Source organism: Chamaea fasciata, unplaced genomic scaffold, assembly GCF_029207755.1.
Source record: "Chamaea fasciata isolate MVZ Bird 193981 ecotype frontalis unplaced genomic scaffold, bChaFas1.0.hap1 SCAF_5, whole genome shotgun sequence".
Classification (NCBI taxonomy): domain Eukaryota; kingdom Metazoa; phylum Chordata; class Aves; order Passeriformes; family Sylviidae; genus Chamaea; species Chamaea fasciata.
The window spans coordinates 64,173,216-64,194,627 of record NW_027094090.1 but is presented as its reverse complement, the minus strand read 5'-3'; the positions used below and the strand labels follow the sequence as shown (position 1 = coordinate 64,194,627).

The 21,412-nt window shown below is 53.4% G+C and overlaps 4 protein-coding genes across 5 annotated transcripts; 1 reads left to right on the top strand and 3 right to left on the bottom strand.

Annotated features, from left to right (window-relative positions):
• Positions 1-967: 967 nt before the first annotated feature.
• On the bottom strand, positions 968-6,458 carry GALR3 (galanin receptor 3). Of its 2 annotated transcripts, XM_066184094.1 has the most exons (3): positions 4,709-6,458; positions 3,089-3,460; positions 968-2,134 (listed from the first exon to the last, which is right to left on the bottom strand). In XM_066184094.1, exons 2-3 carry the CDS (start codon positions 3,436-3,438, stop codon positions 1,237-1,239), a joined length of 1,248 nt encoding a protein of 415 aa, XP_066040191.1. In that variant the 5' UTR covers positions 3,439-3,460; positions 4,709-6,458; the 3' UTR covers positions 968-1,236. The 2 variants fall into 2 exon arrangements, with proteins under 2 accessions (XP_066040191.1, XP_066040190.1); XM_066184093.1 differs by having other exon boundaries at positions 3,089-5,122.
• LOC136289873 (noggin-like) lies at positions 5,980-6,859 on the top strand. The gene has a single exon (XM_066184097.1). The coding sequence runs from the start codon at positions 5,985-5,987 to the stop codon at positions 6,729-6,731; it is 747 nt and encodes a 248-aa protein (XP_066040194.1). The 5' UTR covers positions 5,980-5,984; the 3' UTR covers positions 6,732-6,859.
• Positions 6,860-9,472: 2,613 nt separating this feature from the next.
• On the bottom strand, positions 9,473-14,163 carry GCAT (glycine C-acetyltransferase). Its single transcript, XM_066184089.1, has 9 exons — positions 13,916-14,163; positions 13,696-13,826; positions 12,993-13,094; positions 12,332-12,478; positions 11,905-12,059; positions 11,316-11,398; positions 10,771-10,942; positions 10,243-10,364; positions 9,473-9,842 (listed from the first exon to the last, which is right to left on the bottom strand). Exons 1-9 carry the CDS (start codon positions 14,115-14,117, stop codon positions 9,691-9,693), a joined length of 1,266 nt encoding a protein of 421 aa, XP_066040186.1. The 5' UTR covers positions 14,118-14,163; the 3' UTR covers positions 9,473-9,690.
• Positions 14,164-16,264: 2,101 nt separating this feature from the next.
• H1-0 (H1.0 linker histone) lies at positions 16,265-17,183 on the bottom strand. Its single transcript, XM_066184090.1, has one exon. The coding sequence runs from the start codon at positions 17,005-17,007 to the stop codon at positions 16,429-16,431; it is 579 nt and encodes a 192-aa protein (XP_066040187.1). The 5' UTR covers positions 17,008-17,183; the 3' UTR covers positions 16,265-16,428.
• Between the last annotated feature and the right edge of the window lie 4,229 nt (positions 17,184-21,412).

Sequence of the window (21,412 nt, the reverse complement as noted above, 5' to 3'; positions counted from 1 at the left end):
CCAGCTGCTTCTAGGCAAGAACAGGCAGCATCCAGCTGTGCCACATCATTGTTCCTAACTGCTGTTCCCATCTCCCTCCAATGCTTTGGGCTGTGGAGTGAGTCTTCACTTGAAGAAATGTTGAGGCCATGTGAGCTGGTCACCAGCCATGGCATTACGTGCAGAGGGTGGCTGCAGAACTCGCTGTTCCCAGGAAGATGAATAAGGCACACTGGACACGTTTCTGAAAGACATCTGCTGTAGAGGAGTGGCAGCCACCATGAAAGGAGAGAGGCGAAAAAATCAGAAACAGAGATAGAGGCAAGGGAGGCTCAGAGTGCAGAAAGCAACATCAAGCACCTGAATGGAAAAAAAAAACCTAATTGCCAGCTCACTTGGCCTTCCTCTTCAGTTAGCCTCCACACAGAAAAAGGGATGTCCTTGGAGCTGAGCTCTAGCAAAGCGTTCAACAGCTTCAGTAAGCATTAGAAATACCATGTCATCTGGGAATTAAGAGTGGGCAGGACAAAGAAAAAAGGAAAGATTTACGCAAACAGAAGTAGGAAATAGAAAAAGAAGATAAATAAGGGGGAAGTCATGGCTCTGCTCACGCACATCACAGCTCTGAAAGCTGCCTGATGTTACCTGGCCCCACTGCACAATGCTGACAGCACTGGCTGGGGCCAAAACCCCTTTACTTTTGACACATCTTCCAGCACCATGCATAGGGACAACTGAGGACACCAGAGGATTTTGTAGCCCATGCAGGGCTCAGGACAGCTACAAGTGCCACGACAATCTGTAATTGTTTCCCAGCTTCACTGTGGAAGTCTGGGTGTCCCACAGTGTCACAGCTTTCCCTAGACTTCCCATCTTTCACCTTCTCTTAAGAAATTATAGGTGCAGATCTGCCTCACAATAAGAGTTACATATTCAGGATCCACACAGTAGATAAAACGCCACATGTAATTAAAGAAAAGGAGGGCTGTTGCAGTCACTTAAAGTTTACTGTGAATATTGAGCTGGGATGATGGCAAGTCTCAGACATGGCTACAGGATTGTGGAGGTTGTGTTTGAGGAGTTCTGGGGGATTTGGACTCAGTTTAATGGGTCTGAATGAGCGAGCTCATCTCTCACTGCCAACATAAAACCATCTCAGTGGGGATAAGGCATGGGCATGATGATCCTGGAGGAAAGCAAAACCACTGTGAAGTGGTCAGAAAATTTGATGCAAATGGAGACTTTTTTCTTGCCTCTCTAGCCCTTTTCTAGGGCTTCTTCTTGGTCTTGTCCAACAGTTCCTCTTAAAGGGGTCACATCTAGGGAATGGCCAGCTGTTGCCAAAATTTCCTCCTCCAGTAGCTCCTTCTGAACAGAGACCATAGCATCTTGTACCTGCCGAGTCCATGATCTGGCACGACTGGCACCCTCATGGTCCCTCTTCCTGGTGTTCTCCTCTGGGACTTGGGTCACCTCAGGGTTGCCTCCATAGAAAGCTCCTGTCCTATTGGCAAAACCTCTTTCCATACTGACCATGTGGACTTTCCTTCCAACTCTCTTCTTCTTCTTTTTCCTGATCTTGTTCTGGAAGAAGAGGCAGGTGAAGGCCTGCTTGAAATGCTTGCGGAAGTGCTTGGAGATGAGGGCGTAGACAATGGGATTGAGGCAGGAGTTGGTATAAGAAAGGCAATGGGAAGCCAGGCGGAAAGCATAAGTGGCCTGGTTGAAGGGAAAGTGACCAAACCAGAAGCAGAGGATGACCAGGTGGTGGGGCAGCCAGCAGATGCAAAACAGAATGGCCACTGTGACAATCATCTTGGTAACCTTACTCTTGGCTTTCCGAGACTCTGAGATTCTTTCTATGGGGTCTACAGAAGTCCACAAGAACTTGATGGTCCTAGAGTATGCCAGGCTCACCACAGTCACAGGCAGCAGGTATCCAACTACAAACGTGAGGATGTCCACAGCCTTTCGGCGCTGGTCCTCCCAGATGGGGACACAGATGGGCACACCATGGTAATGGATTATCTGGTAGTAACTGAGGTAAGGCCCTGCGAAGAACAGTGACAGTGACCAGATTACCACAATGGCCACTCCTGCATTTCGGGATGTGCGGAGATCCCGGGACTTCAGTGGATGGCGAATGGCCAGGTACCTAGACAGGAGGGGAAGGAGGAGAGACAAAACACAACATGGGTGAGATGAGGTATTTCTCCTGCCCTGTGGAGCTGCCATCTGTGTATCCCTTCCCATGAAGCCACCCATCTCTTCCCTCTCAAACCTTTTGGGAGTGAAGGTCACAGTGAATTCACAAAAATATCAGGGTCATTCCAACAGAGATCTGGGATCTCTATCATTCACTCTGCTGTGCTAACTCAGGAAGAGCAAGCAGTGTATCTCTTGAACCAGGTAAGAGAAGGATAGGAGCAGGACTCTTCTGTTTCTTCTGAGCTGTATTTCTGCCCTGGAACTTCTGCTGTTCTTGCTTATACATGGTGGACTCCCGTCCTTCCCAAGTGAGCACTGGGTAATTAGGCTGAGAGAACGGCTTGGTACAGGGGGAGGGTATGGGGAGCTGGGAGACTGGCTTTGCTGGCCCTACCTCTGGGGAGACCTGTGGGAATACACAAGACCCAACCTGCTTCTTACAAGACACCCAACAGGGTAAGTGTTGCTGAAGGTGGAGACAGGAACGCGACGTATACACACCGAAGTTCATGCAGCGACAGCCAGCGTTTATTGATGAGTGGCCCCTTATATAGGGACTTCAAATTTCCCACTCATACACATGTGATTGGTTGAGGTCTTAGTACTGCCCAGCTCATTTGACCAATGATATGTGTGCTTCCATGCATGATTCATAGGGATTGGCTGGGGTCCCTTTGAGCTTGAATTCAGCCAATCAGTTTCATGCCTGGGGACTTGTTTACCTCTAACTTCTAACAAACTAGACTGGTCCAGTTGGTATCTGTTAAGCCAAATTATCTGTGCAGCTATAGATCAGCCATTGCTGTCACAGGTAAGTAGTGGCCTTTCTCCCACCCTTTGCTCAAGAGTGGCAAACACAGTGTCCCTGACCTGCAGAACTCAAAGGGAAAGGTACACTTACCTGTCAACAGAGACAGCAGCCAGGGTAAAGCTGCTGGCATACATGGTGAGGTAGATCAGGAAATGCACAGCCTTGCATGCAAAGGCTCCAAAGAGCCACCCATCCAGGGTGTAAATGGTGGCCTGGAAAGGGACACAGCAGATGATGAAGCACAGATCAGCCACAGCCAAATTGAGGATGAAGAGGTTCGTGGTGGAGTACTTGACTTGGCCATTCCACAGCAGCACAGCCAGCACCAGCCCATTTCCCACAGTACCCACAAGGAAGATGAGGGAGAAGATGATGGGCACAATAATCCCTGCTGCTCGTAGCTTTGGGCTGTCAGAAGAGATGTTCAATCCCCCTGACATCTTCCTGTCAGACTCCAGGGACCTGCATTGGGCGAAAGGGATAATAGGCCCCAAGGTGCCTGACCCCAGCCTTTGACACTCACATTTCTCCCAGAGACACCAATCCCAACCAGCTGGTTAAATGATGCCACCAAGATCCTCATAACATCACTGGAAAGAATACTGTTGTTGTCAGTCAGCTCACATCTGCCTGGCTTGAGCAAAGCTGAAGCCTCTTTCTCCTGCCTGGATTCACATTACCATCAGAACATCTCCTGTGCCCCCAGCACCCTGAAGGATCTCTGCTGCCCTGCCACCTGGTCTCACCCACATTTCCTCCCACATTCCCAAAGCTGCTAAACCCCTTGGGATAGCTAGCTTTGGTAAGTCTAAATCCTGGCTAGTGTTCAATAGACTTTGGCCACAGGGCCATGGGGTAGGATGCTCCCATGGGCTGCAAGTGGTGCCAGCACACTCAGCCCAGGGCTGTGCCACCTCCTGCAGCAGGGACCTGAGGCCTGGATCACCCCCCCCTCCAGCAGCAGAACCCCAACATATTTCCATTCCAAGGGAACTCCTTAAGCTGGGACCACCTCCACCCTGGAGCTGGCTGCTCCTTGCTCCCTGTGCAGTAGTTACAACTCCACAGAGGAGAGGCAACTAAATGCACCTTTTCCTGATGCTGAGAGGCGGTCAAGGGCTGGATGGTGGCAGGTAGGTGAGGATGGGGAGGAGACCCTGGAGCTCCCTGAAATACAACATGATGATCATTGTGAAGGATCCTATTATTATCACAGCTCAAGGTATTGTGATTTGCTGCAAAACTTCCTCCAGCCCTGAGTAACACTGTGCTCAGGCACAGAACATCAACAGCCTATCTCTGAATAAGCATTCCCCTTGTTGTGCTGTCATTAGAACAAATTGTCCTTCTCTGAGCAAAAACAGAGAAGGAAAGACAGTGTTATCTAGCTACTGTTGACAAGCAATTAACTCCTTTTTTGGGTCATGCAAGCTCCTTCACTCCATGCTCCCCCATCCCTCAAGCTCATGCCACTTCTGCTTCCCAGCTTCTTTGTGTATCACACCAAAAGACTGTGCCTTCCTCTCTGTCTTTGGACCCCTCTGTCCTGCTGATAGCTACCCTCCAGCTTATGCAGCTTATCCATCTGGCCCCATGGGATCTCCTCACTGAAGCAGAGGACCCCCGTCTCCTGGGCATGCATAATGTACCAGGGTGTCTCTGCTCAGGGAACCTGAGGGCCACCTTTCAGCTTTGGAAGCCGGCACTCACCTTTTAGACGAAGGGCCTGCAGCTTTGCCACTCACTTAGGAGGAGACCTCCAGTCCAGCCTATGCAGTGGTAGCGGGAGGATGCAGACCACAGAAGAGTTTATCTGGGCAGCTCGGTCCTGCCAATCACTCCTACCTGGTGCTCTGCTGCTTCCCCCCGCCCACCACCAGCTCTGCTCTCTCTCCTTCTGGAGCTCCTCTCCTCTCTCTCTGACTCCCCCTTTTCCCTCCCTCTGCTCTTGCTGCTGATCCATAGTTCCCTGTTGTTTTTTTTTTTTTTTCCCTCTCTCTGAGGTTGGGTTTGGCGTTAACTCCTCTCTGCCCAGCTTTCCTGCAGGCTCAGCTGCTCCCTGCTTCTCCTGCTGAGAAGAGGGTGGCAGAGAGAAAGCCCACTACTCTCTGGTGGAAAAGGGATGATGGAGGGGGAAAGGGTCCCTTGGACCTCAGCAGCCACCTCTCGATGCTGGGTGTTCAAAACATGCTGTCCAACACCTCCAGGGAATGTAAATATCCCACCGCTGTGAGCCTCATCCCTGCTCTGTCCCTCAAATATAGGGTCCTAAACCCTCTGGAGGATGAGCAATTAATTTTTGTTACAAGCTATTATTAATTAATTGTTAGTAGCGCTGAGCAGATTGAGCCTCTCCCACAATGTCTGACCTAGGAAAGGAAGGAAAAGCAGGTTTTGGATTCCATCTAGTCCAGGTCTCCACTCCACCAGTACTGCAGTATGGGAGGGAGGACAAGACCTCCAGGATAGCCACCTCCAGAGGTCCAGCTCCATCACAGCTGCCTCGGACACATGGGGGCTGCCTGATATGCCAGGAGAGGACAGTGACCCACATAGCCCTCCTGTCCTGCCACTCTGTTGCCATGTCCATCCTGGTGACAGGACCTGTACCCTGAGGACTTGCGGGTGTGCTGAGTGCAGCTTGGTGATCCTTTCTCAGCAAGACTCAAAGGCCACCAGCTCCCCTTCACTGGGAAAGTTGTGAGTACTTCTTCCAATGATGGAGCAGAACATAGAGAAGGAGGCGCTTGCCCCTTCCCCTCCACATCAGCTCAAATTATCCCCATTAGCTCAGTGGCAGGAGGGACCATGGGGCTTCTCCCCCCCACCTGCCTCTCTGGTGGGAAGGAGCGAGGTGTCCCTGCCAGCTCCCTATCAGTCGCTGTAACCAGGGAAAAGGGGAAGGCCATGCCTCGGGACACGGTGATAACCCAGGGGATGCGGCAAGACTGCAGCCGGGCACAGCCTGCCACAAGTACTGCTCGCCATGGAGGGACCACACCGCAGCTGCCTCCTCCTCCTCCTCTGCCTGCTCCCAGCACCAGGCATCCCAGGCCCACCGCCGCCTCTGGAGGAACCACAGGAGCCGCTGCTGCCACTGTTCATCACCACTGACCCCACTGCCCACCTGCTGCGCGGCCACCCCTCGGCCCCAGTGCGGCCCTACAGCCTGTCGCTCTCCCCCGAGGATTATCGCTACGCCCCCAAGCCCCGGCACCTGCGCCCCGGGCGGCTGCGCCGACTCCTGGGCTCGGCCTTCGACCCCTTCTGGATGGCGACCGAAGACCCCAGCGGTCGCAACGGGAGCATCCTCGAGGAGAACCTGGAGTCCACGAGCAGGGACCTGGCAGAGGATGCCGGGCGATATTACCGCAAGCTGTGGCAAGAGGTGGAGGGACTGGAGCTGCCCACCCTGCTGCCCCTAGAGCTACCGGGGGCTCTGGCCCGCCGCCTGCGGCAGTGGCTGGTGGAACGGGCCACCTGCCGCCTCACTGCCGCCTGGGTCGACCTGGGACCCGTCTTCTGGCCGCGCTGGGTGCGCCACACCACGTGCGAGACAGGCCCCCCGGGCTGCTCCTGGCCACCCGGCATGACCTGCCGGCCCGCACAGCTCACCCGCATCAAGCTGCTGGCCTGGCACTGCTGGACCCCGCAGCACCCCGGCCCCCCAAACTGCACCTGGCGGCAGATCCCCTACCCCGTTGTGGCCGCCTGCAAGTGCTCCTGCCGCTGAGCGGGCTACGGGGAGCTGAGGTACCTCCTGGTGCCTGTTCTTGGAGCCAAAAGGCCTGAAAAGGCAAACGTCTGCCTGGACTCACCCTCAGAGCTGGACGCCCAAAGAGAAATAAACCTCCAGGAAGGAACGGGGGATGGCTGTGGTCCTTGCTCTGTCTCGCCAAAATCCCCGGGTGGGGGGGGTGCAGCTGCTTCACCCTTCACCCACCTGTGCCGTGAGGCATTAGCACCAGCAGAGGCTCTGGTGCAGCATTTATCTCCAGCAAAGGATGAGGGATGGACAAATGATGGCACTGAACTGCAGGTTCAGACCCCATCTGCACCAGCCCCAGCCAGCTCAGTCCAAGCGGAGCCATCCCTGCCTGGGTGGGGCTGCAGGCAGAGAACCAGGGCAAGGGAATTCCAGCAGAGAAAGGGTAGAGGTGGGTCACTGCTCAGGGTGGAAACAGCAATGTGGAGAAGGGCTGGAGTGAATCAGTGGGCAGTGGGGTAGTTTGGGACTGCAACACAGCAGTCTAGTTGGGGGTAGAAGTGCGGTGGGCCATGACCCAGGGTTGGAGACATTTTTGGGGCTAGGTGTGTATGAAAATGGGATAGGATAGGATAGTTCCCTACTTTGAGGTAAAATGGGTGAAATATGTGGATCCCCTACCTATCCCATGGTGCAGAGGGTGACAGCTCCAGACTCAGGACTGCCTGAGCAGCATACAGAGTATGGGGCAGGTCAGGGAGCCCGGGGTGGAAACTGCATCCTCAAGAAGTGGCATCTGCCTCTACATTCCAGTCAGCAAAACCTCCTCTGCTTTATGGGCTAAAAGCTCCCTAGAGCTGTAGATCAGCCCAAGGCTGGAAGGCCTTGAAGCAATAAAGGGCAGGAGGATTTGCCTCAATTCGATATTAACATGATGCCTACAAGTCAATGAATATGGCATTATCTATTACCAGTGTGCCATCATCTGACCCTCCTGCCTTCCCAAGACTCCAGCACTCCACAGTCTGTTCCCCAGACAGCTCCACAGTCTGCTGCTGAGCTTGGCCTTGAAGCAGGCAGAGTGCAGGGAGTTGGCTGCCAAGAGACCTGAGAGATATGGAGGTGAGAGGGTCAGTGCGTCTGGTGAGAAGAGGAGCAGAAGGGCGAGCCCAGGTGTGCATGCAAAAACAATTGTGAGCATCACAGGAGGGAGGCTGCAGTTGCTGCTCTGGCCTGCAGCTGAGCAGAGAGACAGCTGTAGGGCTACTCTGCCAATGAGGACTTGAAAGCTGGAGCAGGGTTAAACTGCTTGGGTTGTCTGCCCCAAGTGGAGCGGAGGCATCAGCAGCGATGCCTGCAGAAGACCAGGGGAGAGGCGGAAACTAGGGTTGGGGACCAGCAGGAGAAAAAACATGAGGGAGGGTGGTAGAGGTGTGCAATGGAGGTGTGCAGGTAGGGGGAGCAAGGAGTGCACATGCATTGGACTCAAACCAGCAGTGATTTTGTTCAGGGTCTCAACCTCCCTATACCTGAGCCCATCTCACTGAACTTTCATCTCTTCCAGGTTGCACCAGGGGCCTGAGAGCAATCCCCCTGCCTTCCCCACACCAAAATACTGCCTGTTGAAAAGGGTTTGTAGCAGTGCAAGGGCCTGGTACCACAGAAAGGGTACTCCATATCAGCAGGCTGAGCTCAGGGCCTGTGGAGATGGAAAATTAAACAAAATCAGCACACAGTTACACTACCAGCTGTCTAGCAGGGTTTGGATGCAGTCCTGTTGAACCTACAGGACACATTTCTCCTCTGTCCTTTGCATCCTTGTAAAGCCCTACAATCCAGGATTAACACCTGTATTCTACTGCAGTTGCACTGGCTCAGGTCAGATATTATTGCCCTGAAGTTTGCTCCCTGACAGCCCAGTGACATGTAAGGACTTCAGGTCTTTGCTGATATGACCCAGTGCTTCAGCACCCAGGCATAGCACACTCCATTTCAGCTAGAATCTGTCCCTGGCTGCAGCTACTCATTCAGCACACGGACAGCTGGCAGGACATACAATTTCTGATCTGGATCAAAACTGATACAAAGCGATCCTAAGAGATGCCCAGGTCCCACTTGTGCCTTTTTGAATGCTGAAATACTACAGCACAGCCTGGAGGAACAAATTCAGAGATTCCTGCCACATAGAAGAAAATTAAAGGTTTCTGTCCCCTGCTCTTCCCCTGGCCTCAGCCTCAGTCAGATGCAGATCCTCTCAGGATGCTGCTGGCCTCTGCGACCTCAGCTTGCCTGCTGCCTGATGGCCTCTCTGGGGCAAGATGTCTTTCCCAGGGCAGGTTTAGGACCACTGAAGCAATTGGCAAAGCCTTGTAGCTTGGGACCAAGCAAGCCTCACATATAACACCTGAGTGTGAGAAGGAAAGAAAGGAGCACCGGAGCTTTAGCTGGCCCATGTCCTCTTTCCTTAACCAGCTGCTGGTGGCACAGGTTGAAAAGGGCGTGGGAAACACCCCTGCCTCAGTGGGGAACTGTAGCAGAAAGATCTGCCAGGGTGATGCTGCTGGACCCACAGGACAACACAGGAGAAGCAGGCAACCTCAGGCACATCAGCAAGGCTGTATTTCCATCAGCAGGAGACAGCAGGAACTGCAGTGCTTCCGCATCTGCACTGAGGCTTCAGGGAAGACATAGGAGAGTGTCTGGTCACAGCATGAGAGGATGGGGATGGGGTGCAGCTCCTGGATGAGGAAACAAGAGGCAGATAAATATCCGCTGCACTGCGGGACACCTTTATTGACACTTTTAAGTGCTGCTTGCCAGTACTACTGGCAGCATGCTGCAACAGCCAGCTGGCTGACTTGTGATGCAGGCTGTGATGCCTTGAGGAACAGTCCTACTTTTGGCCATGTGCTGTTCAAGCCTTTTTCCCCATCAGAGGCACTTGGTTGTGGGCAGGGATGGTGCTGAGGAGGTGTTTTCTGGCCCCTCAAGACAGAGCTCCGTGCTTCCGTCCCACCTCAGTGAAGGCTTCCACACAGCGGTCAATGTCCTCGTCACTGTGCACAGCTGAGATCTGGACCCGAATGCGCGCCTTCCCCTTGGGGACCACGGGGTAGCTGAAGCCAATGACATAAATGCCTGGAGAGGAAACAGGCAGAGTCAGAGCTGGCTAGGATGGAGGCAGGCTGAGGTATACTGGGTGATAGAAAGGTTCCCGCCTCCCAATAACCACTTCCAGCCTTCAGGGTTTTCAAGAGCCATCTGCTCCCAAGCATGGAAATGAGGTTAAGGGCCAGCAATGGGGTGTCCAGCATAGCAGGTCAAGAGCATTAATGTAAATCCCTTCCCTAGCAGAGAAAGAAGGTGCAGCCAGCAACATCCGGGGGACACCACGAGGACATTTGCAGCTGGAGGGTGGAGGAGCACTGGATTTCATACAGGAACATCCTCTCCGAAGAAGGGCTTGTAGTTGCACCACCGCCACCTGTCCCTTCCCTCAGGGAATGTGTCTGCATACTGAGCTCCCTCCCCAGATCACCTCTCTTGAGCATGTCCTCTGCCATCACTGACGCCAGCCGAGCATCTCCCAGCATGACTGGACAGATGGGGTGGTCTTTCCCCGAGATGGTGAAGCCAGCTGCCGCCATCTTACTTCTGAACCTGGTGAAGGGAACAACAGGATGAGCAAAAACCTCAACAACCCTGTCCTTGGAGATCACTGCCTTTCTTTCCCCTGGGAGCCCTGGCCGCTGGGAACTGGTAAGATTTGCTCCATTGTTTATCTTCTGTGCAGGGAAGTGATCTCGTCTCTTGGAGTAACCTCCTGCCATGTCCTGCTCAGCATAAAGGGATTGCAGATCCTTGAGTGGACAATGTGCCCCAGCTCACAGAGCATCCAGATGTGACAAATCTGCCTGACACAAACAGGCACATCCTGCAGCTTCCCCTGAGCCCTGACTTGCAAACTGTCTTCACAGCTATCACTGGGAGAGAGGGGTGAATAAATCACAGACAACTCACTCCTAACAAAGCTGCCCTTGCTCCCACCCCAATACGGCCCCCTCACCGTTGGGTTTTGGCAGCCATAGACTGCGCAATGGCATTGCTCTCCATGAGCAGGTCCAGGGCCTTGGATGCACAGCCCACCACAGCAGGGGGCAAGCTGTTGGAGAAGAGGTAGGGGCGGGAACGCTGGCGGAGCAAATCGATGAGGGGTTTGGGACCTGTTGTGTACCCGCCTGCAGACAGAGGAGAGAGAATTGGACAAGGCACCCCAGGGTGACCTGTTTAGAGTGAGGCTTCTTGATAAAGCCAACCTGCACCTATGGCAGGAATTTAGGTACAAACCAGGTCTGAAAATCACAGCTGATGCTTTTGACCAAAAGTTTCCACCTTGACCCCAAAGGCAAATGCATGAGAAAGATGACAGTGTAAAGAGCACACAGCAGGATCTCCCTTAATCCTGCAGCAAGATCACAAACCAAGCCTCATGCCACCAGTGGAAAAGGATAACATTTTTTACTCTATCATTAGGCAGAGGAAGGAAACATAAGACTGATGCTTTAGAGCTCTTTAGAACATGCAGGACTCTGGACAGGAAAATGCCTTCACCTGCAGCTCCTCCAAGAGCTTTTCCCAGGGTAGAATTGATGATGGTGACTTTATCCATCACTCCTAGGAGCTCATCAGTACCCCTGTAGAAAAAGGAATGTCACATTATCAGCTCTGTCAGCATGCACCAGGAAAGCTGCCGGATACCTCAAGGGAAACAAAACACTGTCAGCCAGGTCTCTGGCATCCCTCTGGAGGAGGGATAGCCCCTTGAGATAGTTGAACTCAGGTGTTGACCTTCCTCTCCTGCAGAAAGCCTAAGCTAGGACCTCACAAAGTAAGAACATGAACCCATGTTCTTCATTCCCTAGAGATGGGAAAGTTTCCACACAGAAGGTTAATAGCCCAAACAAAGCACCTGCCAGGAGAGGTGGTGCCCAGATGAGATGGTTACACCATCCACTACCCATTGAGAAGCAGCTGTCACTTAGGGATGGATCACTACTAAAGTATCTCCTTTCAATCCAAAGGTGAGGTGCAAAGCCTTTAAGGAGTCCCCACACAAAACCACGTTGGTCATCAGCTCTTTGGCCTTTCTTCAGAGTTAGTCAGGGTAGGAGGAAGAAACGGAGCTGAAGCAGTCACTTACCGCCCAGAGGGTCCCAAGAATCCTGTGGCATGGCATTCATCGATGAAGACCAGGGCATCATACTTCTGGGCCAGCTGGCAGATTTCCCTCAGGGGTGCGATGTCACCGTCCATGGAGAAGGCACCATCAGTGGCCACCAGCCGCAGTCGATGTTTCTATTTGGAGGGAAAAAGGCACCCCCAGGGTGAAGATGTCACCCTGAGGGGCTGGGAAAGGCACACACTCAAACTCCTGTACAGAGAGGATGTACCTAATTGAGGTGGGAATTTGCATCACAACCAGCTGCACCTTGCCTATCCATGCCTGTTGGCAGAAACAATGCCTACTGCATGGGAAAAGGCAGGGCTCACCCTCCAGGACTTGTTACTGCACAGGCAGCACAGCTAAGCAAGTGCCCTGGTGCTGGGGTGGGAGCAGACCTCCATACCTGTGCTTCCTTCAGCTTGGCCTCCAGGTCCTGCATATCCATATGCTTGTAGCGGTACTTGTTGGCCTTGCACAGGCGGATCCCATCAATGATGGACGCATGGTTCAGCTCATCTGACAGCACTGCATCCTCTGGGGTCAGCAGGGCCTGGCCGTGCCAAACAGAAAGGACCATCCTTTGTTCTGGATACCACCTCACTGAGATCTCCCAGCCTCCCTCAGTACATAGAACAGGGCTGTGATTGATTCCAGCTGCCACATCTCTCCTGACACCGCTAAACCAAATTTCCTTCCTAGTCACCTTATCCCCTGATTTCTTTATGCCAGGCTCTTGCCTGTGGCTTCTGAGCTCAAAACATCCCTCCCCTATTCCTAATATGCCTGTGAGATCAGCCCTTCTCCTCACCTACACTCTAAGGGGGAGTACAGACCTCTGCAGAAATGGGAGCCCTCCCCAGGAGCTGGAGACAGCAGAGGTGAGGGTGGTTAAATACCTCTGCATGGCTTTCTTAGTGCAAGGGTCCCAAGTCAGGGCTCTTCACCACCAGCCACTGCCATCTTTTCTGGTGCACAGAGCCCACAGAAGAGCCTCTGGAAGGCATGGCAGCCACATTGCTGTCACCTCCCTCCTCCATGCACAACACAAGGGAAGCTTTATGAACCTCAAAGATACCAGCGTTGGCGTCAAAGCAGCTAGCATAGAGAATGGCATCTTCCCGCTGGTGGAAACGTGCAATTTTCTCCTCCAGGTCCTTGTGTATGCTCTAAAGAGAAGAGAGGAGCAGGAGTCAACAGTAGGGCAGCACAAGTTCTTGCTTGCCCACTGCTGTTAAATGCTGACTTGAAAGGGGAGGAGACAGCCAGGTTTTATCCAGAAAAGGTATGCATGTGTGGGAGAAGTTACTTGTGTTCAGCAAATGCAGCCCTAAAATATGATTATGGGTTTGGATGCCAAAAGCTCAGCAGAGAGACGCCAAGCTCCCCATGCACAAGGGAGAACCTCTGCTTGTTCCTTGCACTTAACCAGGCAGGACTCAAAAAAGGCTCCAGCAGGGATAAACTGGGCCTGGGTCTGATGGAGCCACTTCAAGTCAGGTTCACTGTAATTTTGACCCACAAGAGAGGGAAAAAGACATCAATTTTCTGAATTCAGAGGGGTGTTCAGTTTCTTTGCTCTCAGGTGTTGCAATGGTTTAAACTGGCCTATTTCCAGACGCTTGGCTAGTGGGGACTTGGCAGGCTCTTTTTCTCACCGGGCAACATATAACTTAGCACACTGCACGCATGCCGAGTGGGAGTGCCGAGAGGGAAGTCTACGTGGACACCCTGCAAAAGACTCGCGGGAAAGGGGATGCTGCCCAGTACCTGGGTACCGCAGATAAAGCGGACGGAGCTGAGCCCAGCGCCGAATTTCTCCAGGGCCTCCACAGCGGCACGGATCACCTCAGGGTGGCTGGAGAGCCCCAAGTAGTTATTGGCGCAGAAGTTGATGATCCCTGCGGGAACAGAGGGAGAGAGAGAGGCAGGGACATGGCACCGGGGGAAGGGACTGAGAGCCCTCCTCCCCGCCGTCCCCTGCACGCACCGGCGCCGCCGCCCGCCAAGCGAAGGTGGGGACCCTGTCGGGAGGTGATGACGCGCTCGCTCTTCCAGGTGCCGGCGCCTCGGATATCCTCCAGCTCGCTCTCCAGCCGCCGCCGGAGCTGCGCCGCCGCCGCTCCCGACGCGGCCCGGGGGGCGCCGGCCCCGCCGGCCCGCAGCGCCCGCACCGCCGCAACCCGCCACATCCCGGCGCTACACGCTACACGCTGCACGCTGGGGGCGGGCCGTGGCGCCCAATCGTCGCTAATTAATCACGGGTTAATTACTGACCAATGCCCATTGGCCGCCGGGGCACCGCCCCCCGTCGGGCGGGGCCGGTGTCGCTGCAGCTCAGCGGCTGAAAGCGCTTGGGCTTCTTGTTTAGGAGGCAGTCGGCTTCTTTGGAGGGGAGATTTGTGCCGAGAGGTTTAGGCACCGCAGAGCCAGGCGATATGTGATGGCCGGAGTCTGAGGGATTTTGGGGGAACGCCATCCATGAAATTTAGCAACTGTAATGGGGTCATGTATTAGGGCCTGAGGGATCTCGTAGCAACAGGGTATCGTGGACCACAAGGATCAACAAGCCCAGGAGCATTAGATGCCTCTGCCTAGGGATTTGGGGGTCCTCAGCACAGGTGACTTGGATCCTTGCAGCTAGGTGGTTTATGGGTGCTCACCACTGGGCATAATGAACCATGGGTCTGTAGTATGTGGGTGCATCCGGCTGAGGTGATGAATAATCTGTTGGACAGAGAGGTTTAGGATTTACCAGGTGAAAATTAGAATACTCAGACCCAAGGGATTTGAGCACCTTCGGCCAAATGTGTTTGTAAACTCTAGGCTCAGTGGCTTTAGACACAAAGGGTCATAGAATTTTAGAATGGTTTGGGTTCAAAGGGACCTTAAAAATCATCTACTTCCAAGCTCCCTGTCATGGGCTGGGACACCTTCCACTAGACCAGGTCACTCAGAGCCTGATCAAAACTCAGCTGGAGTATTTTTAGGGATAGGGCATCCACAACCTCTCTGGGCAACCTGTGCCATCTGGATTAGGTATCTCCTTCCTCTGCTACAGCCTACTGGGAAATTCTGTGGCCAGAGTCGTTTAGACCACTCATTCCAGGGGAATTAGGTACCTGACTCTTGAAAGGTGTTCAGGGTCTTCAGTCTAGGTGATCTGGAAGCCTTTGATCCAAAGGTCTTAGGAACAAGAGCCCACAGGGCTCTTGTTGCATTCAGGCCAAGGATTTCAGTACCCTGAAGTACTGAATTTGGAATCCTTTATGGTTAAAGGATTCAGGCACCATTTGCCCAAGTGATTTAGGAAGAACAGGCTGAAGGATTTGGAAGCCATCGGAGAAGGTGAAGACCCTGGGCTTATGAGATTTAGGCACAGCAAATTCAAGGGCACTGGGTGCCCAGAACCCTTGGGATTTTGGAGCTCCTGGCCCAGGTGGTTGGGGATCCTGATGATCAAGGAGTTTATCTGTGTCTAGCCAAGAGGGATTAGGCAGCCCCTGCCTGAGGCTCAGACCCTGCTGAGCAGTGAGGCCAGCCCACAGGCTCCCTGCCAGCCCCGGCTGTTAGGATCATCCAGCCCAGCTCAGGGAGGGGCTCTGGCAGGGGCCAGGTAGGCCCTGGAGTCGTGCCAGCCCCCACTGGGCACAAAGCCAGAGCCCCCGGGTCACAGCAGGGCTGAGCCCAGCAGTTCTGCCCCACCCTGCCCTGGCTGCCCACCACAGCCCGCCTGCAGAGCTGTCCAGTGCCTCAGGATGGTCCTCCCTGGGGAGAAGAGCTGCTTATGGCTGTTTTCCCCACAGTGATCCCACTTCCTACTTCATGCACACCTTCAACTCCTTGAAAGCCAGTGTGGGCTGACTCTGGCCCAGCTCCACCTCCACTGTCCCATCCCTGCCCCAGAAGTCCCTGCCACCACACAGCTGTGCTGAGGCAACTCCACAGGCAGCCCCATGGGCAGCTCCACGGGCAGCTCTGGTTATCTCCAGCACCACCTGGACCTCACACCCAGCAGCCCAACATTCCTCACCTCATCCCCATGGTGGGGATCTGCAGCAGTGGATGAGGGAACAGGGACCCCTTTTCCTCTTCCAGGGAAGGCCAGGGCTTTTGCAGCCATATGTTCCAGCTTCCCCACCAATGTCTTTGCCTGGCCCCAGCAAACACGTAAGCCCCCCAGGAGTTAGGTCAGTACCAGGAATTGAAATCCTGCATGACCCCAACAGACACACAGTCACCATCACTCCCAACACACAACAAGCAGTCCAGCGTTAATAAAACCAACAGACACACACACAAGAAATTTCTGAGACATGAGAATAAAAACCCAGACCAGTAACACTTTAAAATGGTTTTTTCATTCATCAACTGCCTTGTTTTCAGCTATTTCAATGCAAGAATAGAGCAATTCTTTATAAAATGCAGTAGAAAGGAGTAAAAATAAAGGCAACAGCTATTTACAGAACCAATGGGGAGAGTACCGAAACGCCTCTAGACTTCTCACTTCTTCTTGGGCGATTTCCGGGCACCGGACTTGGCTCTGGATTTTGACCGCTTTGCCTTCTTGGGTTTGGATGCCTTCAGGGACTTGGCCTTAACAGTCTTTGGCTTCTTGGCTTTCTTCGGGCTCCTTGACTTCTTCCTGGCCTTCCTGGTGGCAGATTTGGGCTTCTTGGCCGGGGACTTGGCTTTCCTGGACCTAGCCGGCTTCCGGGGAGAAGTGGATCTCCTGGCTGCCTTCTTCCTCTTCTTGGAAGGAGACCTCTTCGCCTTGCTAGCCTTGGCTAGGCGGAAAGAGCCAGAGGCACCAACTCCTTTGGTCTGCTTGAGGACTCCAGTGGCCAGCAGGCGTCGAATGGCCAGCCTGATCTGGACGTCGGCATTCTGGCCCACCTTGTAGTGGCTCTTCACGTACTTCTGGATGGACTGCCGGGATGAGCCGCCGCGACTCTTGTCGGCCCGGATGGCTGCCGTGATCATGTCCGAGTACGCAGGGTGGGCTGCCGGCCGCCGCGCTGACCGGGCCCGCTTGGGCTTGGTGGCTGAAGCCGGTGGCAGTGGGATCGGGCTGTCGCTCATGGCGAATGCTTCGTCCCGCGGTGCCCCGCTATGCCCTCACGGTTGGAAGGGTGGCCCGCCCGGCCTGGGACCCCCGCCCCTGGGCGGGGAGAGGCTGGGAGGGGAGCGGTGGGTGGGTGAAGCCGCAGCAGAGCCAGTGCCGCTCTGCCACCGGTGCCCCCGCTGGTGCCTCTGCAGCCGCGCCCGCCGCGGGCTCCCTTTAAAGCCACGGTGCGGACCGCGGGGAGGACTGCTCCGCGCGCGCCACCCGCCGCCCGTGTCCCCGCGTGTCCCCTGCCACGCCCTGACCCGACCCACCGGGAGGGACAGGGAGGGACGGTGCGGGGGACGTGGTGGAATAAATAAGAGTATTTGGGGGAACACATGGAGGGGACAAGGAGGGACACTGGTGGGATCAGCGGGGGACAATGAAGAGGGAGGACTTGTAAGGGACATTTAGTGGGGCAACTTAGCTACAAGGTGCATTTGGAAGGGTGTTGTGTAGGGACAAAGAAGGACATTGGGAGGGACATTGGGGACACTGGTAAGACAGGGACAGGCATGTCAAGGATATTTAGAGCAACATCAAGAGATGCAGAGGGACACTTAGGAAGGACAGGGTTCAAGGAGGGACATTTAGGGGCAACAATGGTTGCTGGAAAAATATCGGGGACAAGAAAAGACACTGTGGAAGATATTAAGGGGGCAAGAAGGGACACTAGAGAAGACACTGGGCACAGGACCAAGGAGAAAAGGGGGAGCACTGGGCACAAGTCAGCTCAGCAGCAATACCCCATTGCCAAGTGCTGCTACTCCCTCTTCTGCCCCTTTGCTCTCCACCAGGTGCTTTAGGAACACCAGCTCAGCTCTTGCACATGAACGGCAAGGGGTCACAAATAACATGCTGTCCCCCTGTTTTGGGAGACACACACAACTCTTAGTGAGGGGACAGAGCAGGGACATAGTGGCAATCAGCCACCCTTTTCCCGCTGGGTGAGCAGTCGGCTGTTCCTGAGAGATTAAATATAACCACTTATCATCATCTTGCCTGTAGGATTTAGATGATGTTTTCCCCTTATTTTTTAAAAACACATGGGTGCGGCTACCTGATGCCCACCAACATGCCATGCTGGGCTCAGAGGTGAACCAAACTTCCCAGTGCTTCAGTATAGCATTAAAGTATACAGTGAGTACCTCTCAATAACCTCTGTGTGCCCTGAGTGTCCAGGGCCATGAAAACCACCAGTCAGGGACACACAGAAGTATGCATCAATAAAACATCAATATAGATACATAAATACAAATATAAATACAGAAATTGAAATAATAGAAATAGTAGAAAGTGAGATAATAGAAATAGAATCATAGGATTTTTTGGGTTGTAAGGGACCTTACAGATCATCCAGTTCCAATTTCCCTCCCATAGGCAAGCACACCTTCCACTAGATTAACTTGCTCAGAGCCCTATCAAGCCTGGCCTTGAACACTTTCAGGGACAAGGCATGCACAACTTCTCTGGGCAACCTGTTCCAGTGCCTCATCACACTCACATTAAAGAATTTCTTCCTAATATCTAATCTAAATGTGCCATCTTTGTTTAGAGCCATTCTGCCTTTTCCCATCACTACATTTAAATAGAAATAGAAATTTTTGATGGCTGCTCCTGTATTATGTGAAGACCTGGCCTGGGAGAAGACACTCAGGCCTCTGATGCTTTCCCACAGATGGAAAGACCAAGTGCATCTCCTTGAGCCTTCCTCCCTGATGGAGTTTCTTCACATAGTCTATTCCATTTGGGGAATGGGAAAAGTTCTCAGCACCTGCAAACCTTTTGATTTAATTAGGAGCAAACTGCTCCTAATTGTGGAGAGGATTACCCACCCTCCTGCCTCCCTTGGGGTTTGCTTAAGACCTAATAATTAAATGGCTTTCCATCCCATATAGCGTGTATAGGCAGGGAGCTCTGGTGGCCTCTGTAGAATATTTTGACCGGCCAAAGGACCTCTCATTTTTCCTGTCTGGGAATGAACTGCTGGCACTGGCTGCCTGCACGTAGGCAAACCCAGGCACACAGATAAGGCACCATCTGCTTTTATTTGCATCCAAGTTTATAACTGTCGTGAGTGGCTTCCCCATACGCCAGGCTCTGAGGGGAGACGAGGTTTAGGGGGGGGTATAGGAACTGGCCCCCGGGGTTGGCACAGCACCACAGGCTGCCTGCAGAGCCTCCAGCCCTAAAACCCAGGCAGCGATTATCAATCCAGTGCAGTGATGGGGAGGCAAAGGCAGTGGGGGCGAAAGGTGGGAGGGACACGGCAGATGCTTTACCTAACTTTGGCCACCTTAGGGGTCTTATCTGTACCATTCACCTGGGCAGCTCCTGCAGCTGATCCGGGCTGCTCATCTTCCTCTGGCGGGTTCTGCTGCTGGCAAACAAACATGCTCTCCCCTGTGCATGGGGGTTCTGGTCCTTTCATACAGACTAGATCCCTAATTTTTAGCCAGTCAAACTAAGGGGAAGATCCCATGCCCCCGAGCAACTCACTGGAGGGAAAGCACACAGGTGGTGACAGCTCATCAGGCTGCTGCTGGCTTCGCACATGGAGGGTAACCTGGTCAAGGCAAACCCCCAAGCATCCCACTTGATGCTGGAATGCACCCCTTGAACCTTGCACTGTTTTGACAATGCATCTTTAACTATAACTGGTCAGGACTGAGAGGATGAGAGAATTTTCCAGCCCCTGGCAGGATGGCAGGCCTGGAGGCAGAAGGCAGATGCTGCCAAGCAATGCAAGCCTGGCTGCCTCTGGGAAGTGGGTCCAGCACTTCTGGCACCCCACTGCAGGCAGCACAGGGGACTCATCCAGAAAGAAGAGTTATTCCCATGCAAACATGTGCCACTATGGCCATCTTCGGTTCATGCCTGTATTTTTTGCCACAGGAACCTGCCACCATGCCCAGGATGGGGTGGGTTACCCCCTGCACCCACCTTTCTCCTCAGGAATTGCTACCCAACTACTCCTAACCTCCTAAGCCTCCCCTTTCTGGCATTATTCTGAGATTGGGAAATCCCACATCTCCAAAAAACCCCAGAGGACAGAGCCTGGCAGAAGAATCCTCTCTATAATCCTGTTTACCTTCTCCTCCCTGCCGGCACTGAGTTCAACCAGACCCCATGGGAATTTACACATTTCCAGCTGCAGATTTCATCTTAAATGGTCAAAGAAATGTCCACTGTGGATATGCTATGGATCCATTGGGTAACAGCCCCTGCCTTGTAGGGGCAGGACAGCTGTTTATAGGCCTTTGACAGCACCAGGGCACTTCTGGCAATTAATGTCAGAGATAACATTTCATTATACCCAGTTTCCATTTCAAAGAGACTCAAAATCCCCAGCAGTGGGACTTGGTCTTGGTGGTACTTGGATCCAAGTGCTTCTGTGCTTTTTTAAGAGCAAAACAGGGAAATTAGCTGAAGTTCCAGCTGTGCTCATCAGAGTTTCTGCTCTGAGTCCCCAGTGTGCAATGCAGTGTGGTCAGCCTGGCCATTGCTAGGGGCAGAGCAGGCTTGAAGGATATAAATAAATGGCAAAGGGGCATCACCCCTGACTGCTGGACTGATTACCACTGTTTTAAAAGATTTATGGGGTGTTCCTTTAAGGGCAAGCTCCTTTTGTGAGCTGGGGTGCTGGCTCCCATATAAACACGATGCTGTACAGCTGTGGGTTTTCCCTGTGCTTGAGGCTGGGATGTTTCTCACAGCCACATTCCGGCTGCAAGCAAGTGGATGGGGTACAACCAGCGCTTTGCGATGTTTTTTTGGCTCTGCCAGCCATCACGCCTGTCACCTGTGGGCATTTTGGTCATCTCCTTTCCTGACCACTCTTCCTCTACCCAGCTCCTCTGCTCCCAAGAGATAAGGGTGTGGAGACGATGGGGTGACATTATCGCCCCGATACAGGCGAGACAGGGTCTGCCTGATTAACGCTGTGCCAATTTTGGAGGCGGCGTCCCTCATCACCTCGGGACGGGGGGATGATCCTGCCCTGGCAGGGGCTGATCTGCAGCCACAGAGCCTCAAGGAGGGGCAGCTCCACCACATGTCAGGGGCACACACATTTCGTCTGTGCTTACGCCACACATTTATCAGGCTGAGCAGCCCTCGTCTGAAAGGCAGAAAAAAACAACACACCACTCCAACAAACCAACCCAAACACAAGATAGCAAAATCTTCGGGGTAGGGAGACAAGTGAGCAGGGTGCTGAGCACTGTGCAAAGGGCAGTGCGCAGTTCACCCCTTGCTTACCCTCTGCTTGCCCCCAGTGCCCCACTTTTGGGAGTTTCCTCCCCCAGGAGTAGGTACAACTATGCAGACTGTTGTTTGAGTGGTTATTTTTTCTAAAAAACACAAATGGCCTGCAACATT

What these genes read in the sequence shown, in the direction of transcription:
- GALR3 (XM_066184094.1), bottom strand. Translation starts at nt 3,438, where the DNA reads ATGTCAGGGGGATTGAACATCTCTTCTGACAGCCCAAAGCTACGAGCA. An exon ending in GCTGCTGTCTCTGTTGACAG is followed by an intron (nt 2,135 to 3,088) that starts GTAAGTGTACCT and finishes CCTCCTGTCTAG; the next exon opens with GTACCTGGCCATTCGCCATC.
- LOC136289873 (XM_066184097.1), top strand. Translation starts at nt 5,985, where the DNA reads ATGGAGGGACCACACCGCAGCTGCCTCCTCCTCCTCCTCTGCCTGCTC.
- GCAT (XM_066184089.1), bottom strand. Translation starts at nt 14,117, where the DNA reads ATGTGGCGGGTTGCGGCGGTGCGGGCGCTGCGGGCCGGCGGGGCCGGC. An exon ending in CCAAGCTGAAGGAAGCACAG is followed by an intron (nt 12,060 to 12,331) that starts GTATGGAGGTCT and finishes CCCTCCAAATAG; the next exon opens with AAACATCGACTGCGGCTGGT. An exon ending in AGCTCTTGGAGGAGCTGCAG is followed by an intron (nt 10,943 to 11,315) that starts GTGAAGGCATTT and finishes CTCTGTCTGCAG; the next exon opens with GCGGGTACACAACAGGTCCC.
- H1-0 (XM_066184090.1), bottom strand. Translation starts at nt 17,007, where the DNA reads ATGAGCGACAGCCCGATCCCACTGCCACCGGCTTCAGCCACCAAGCCC.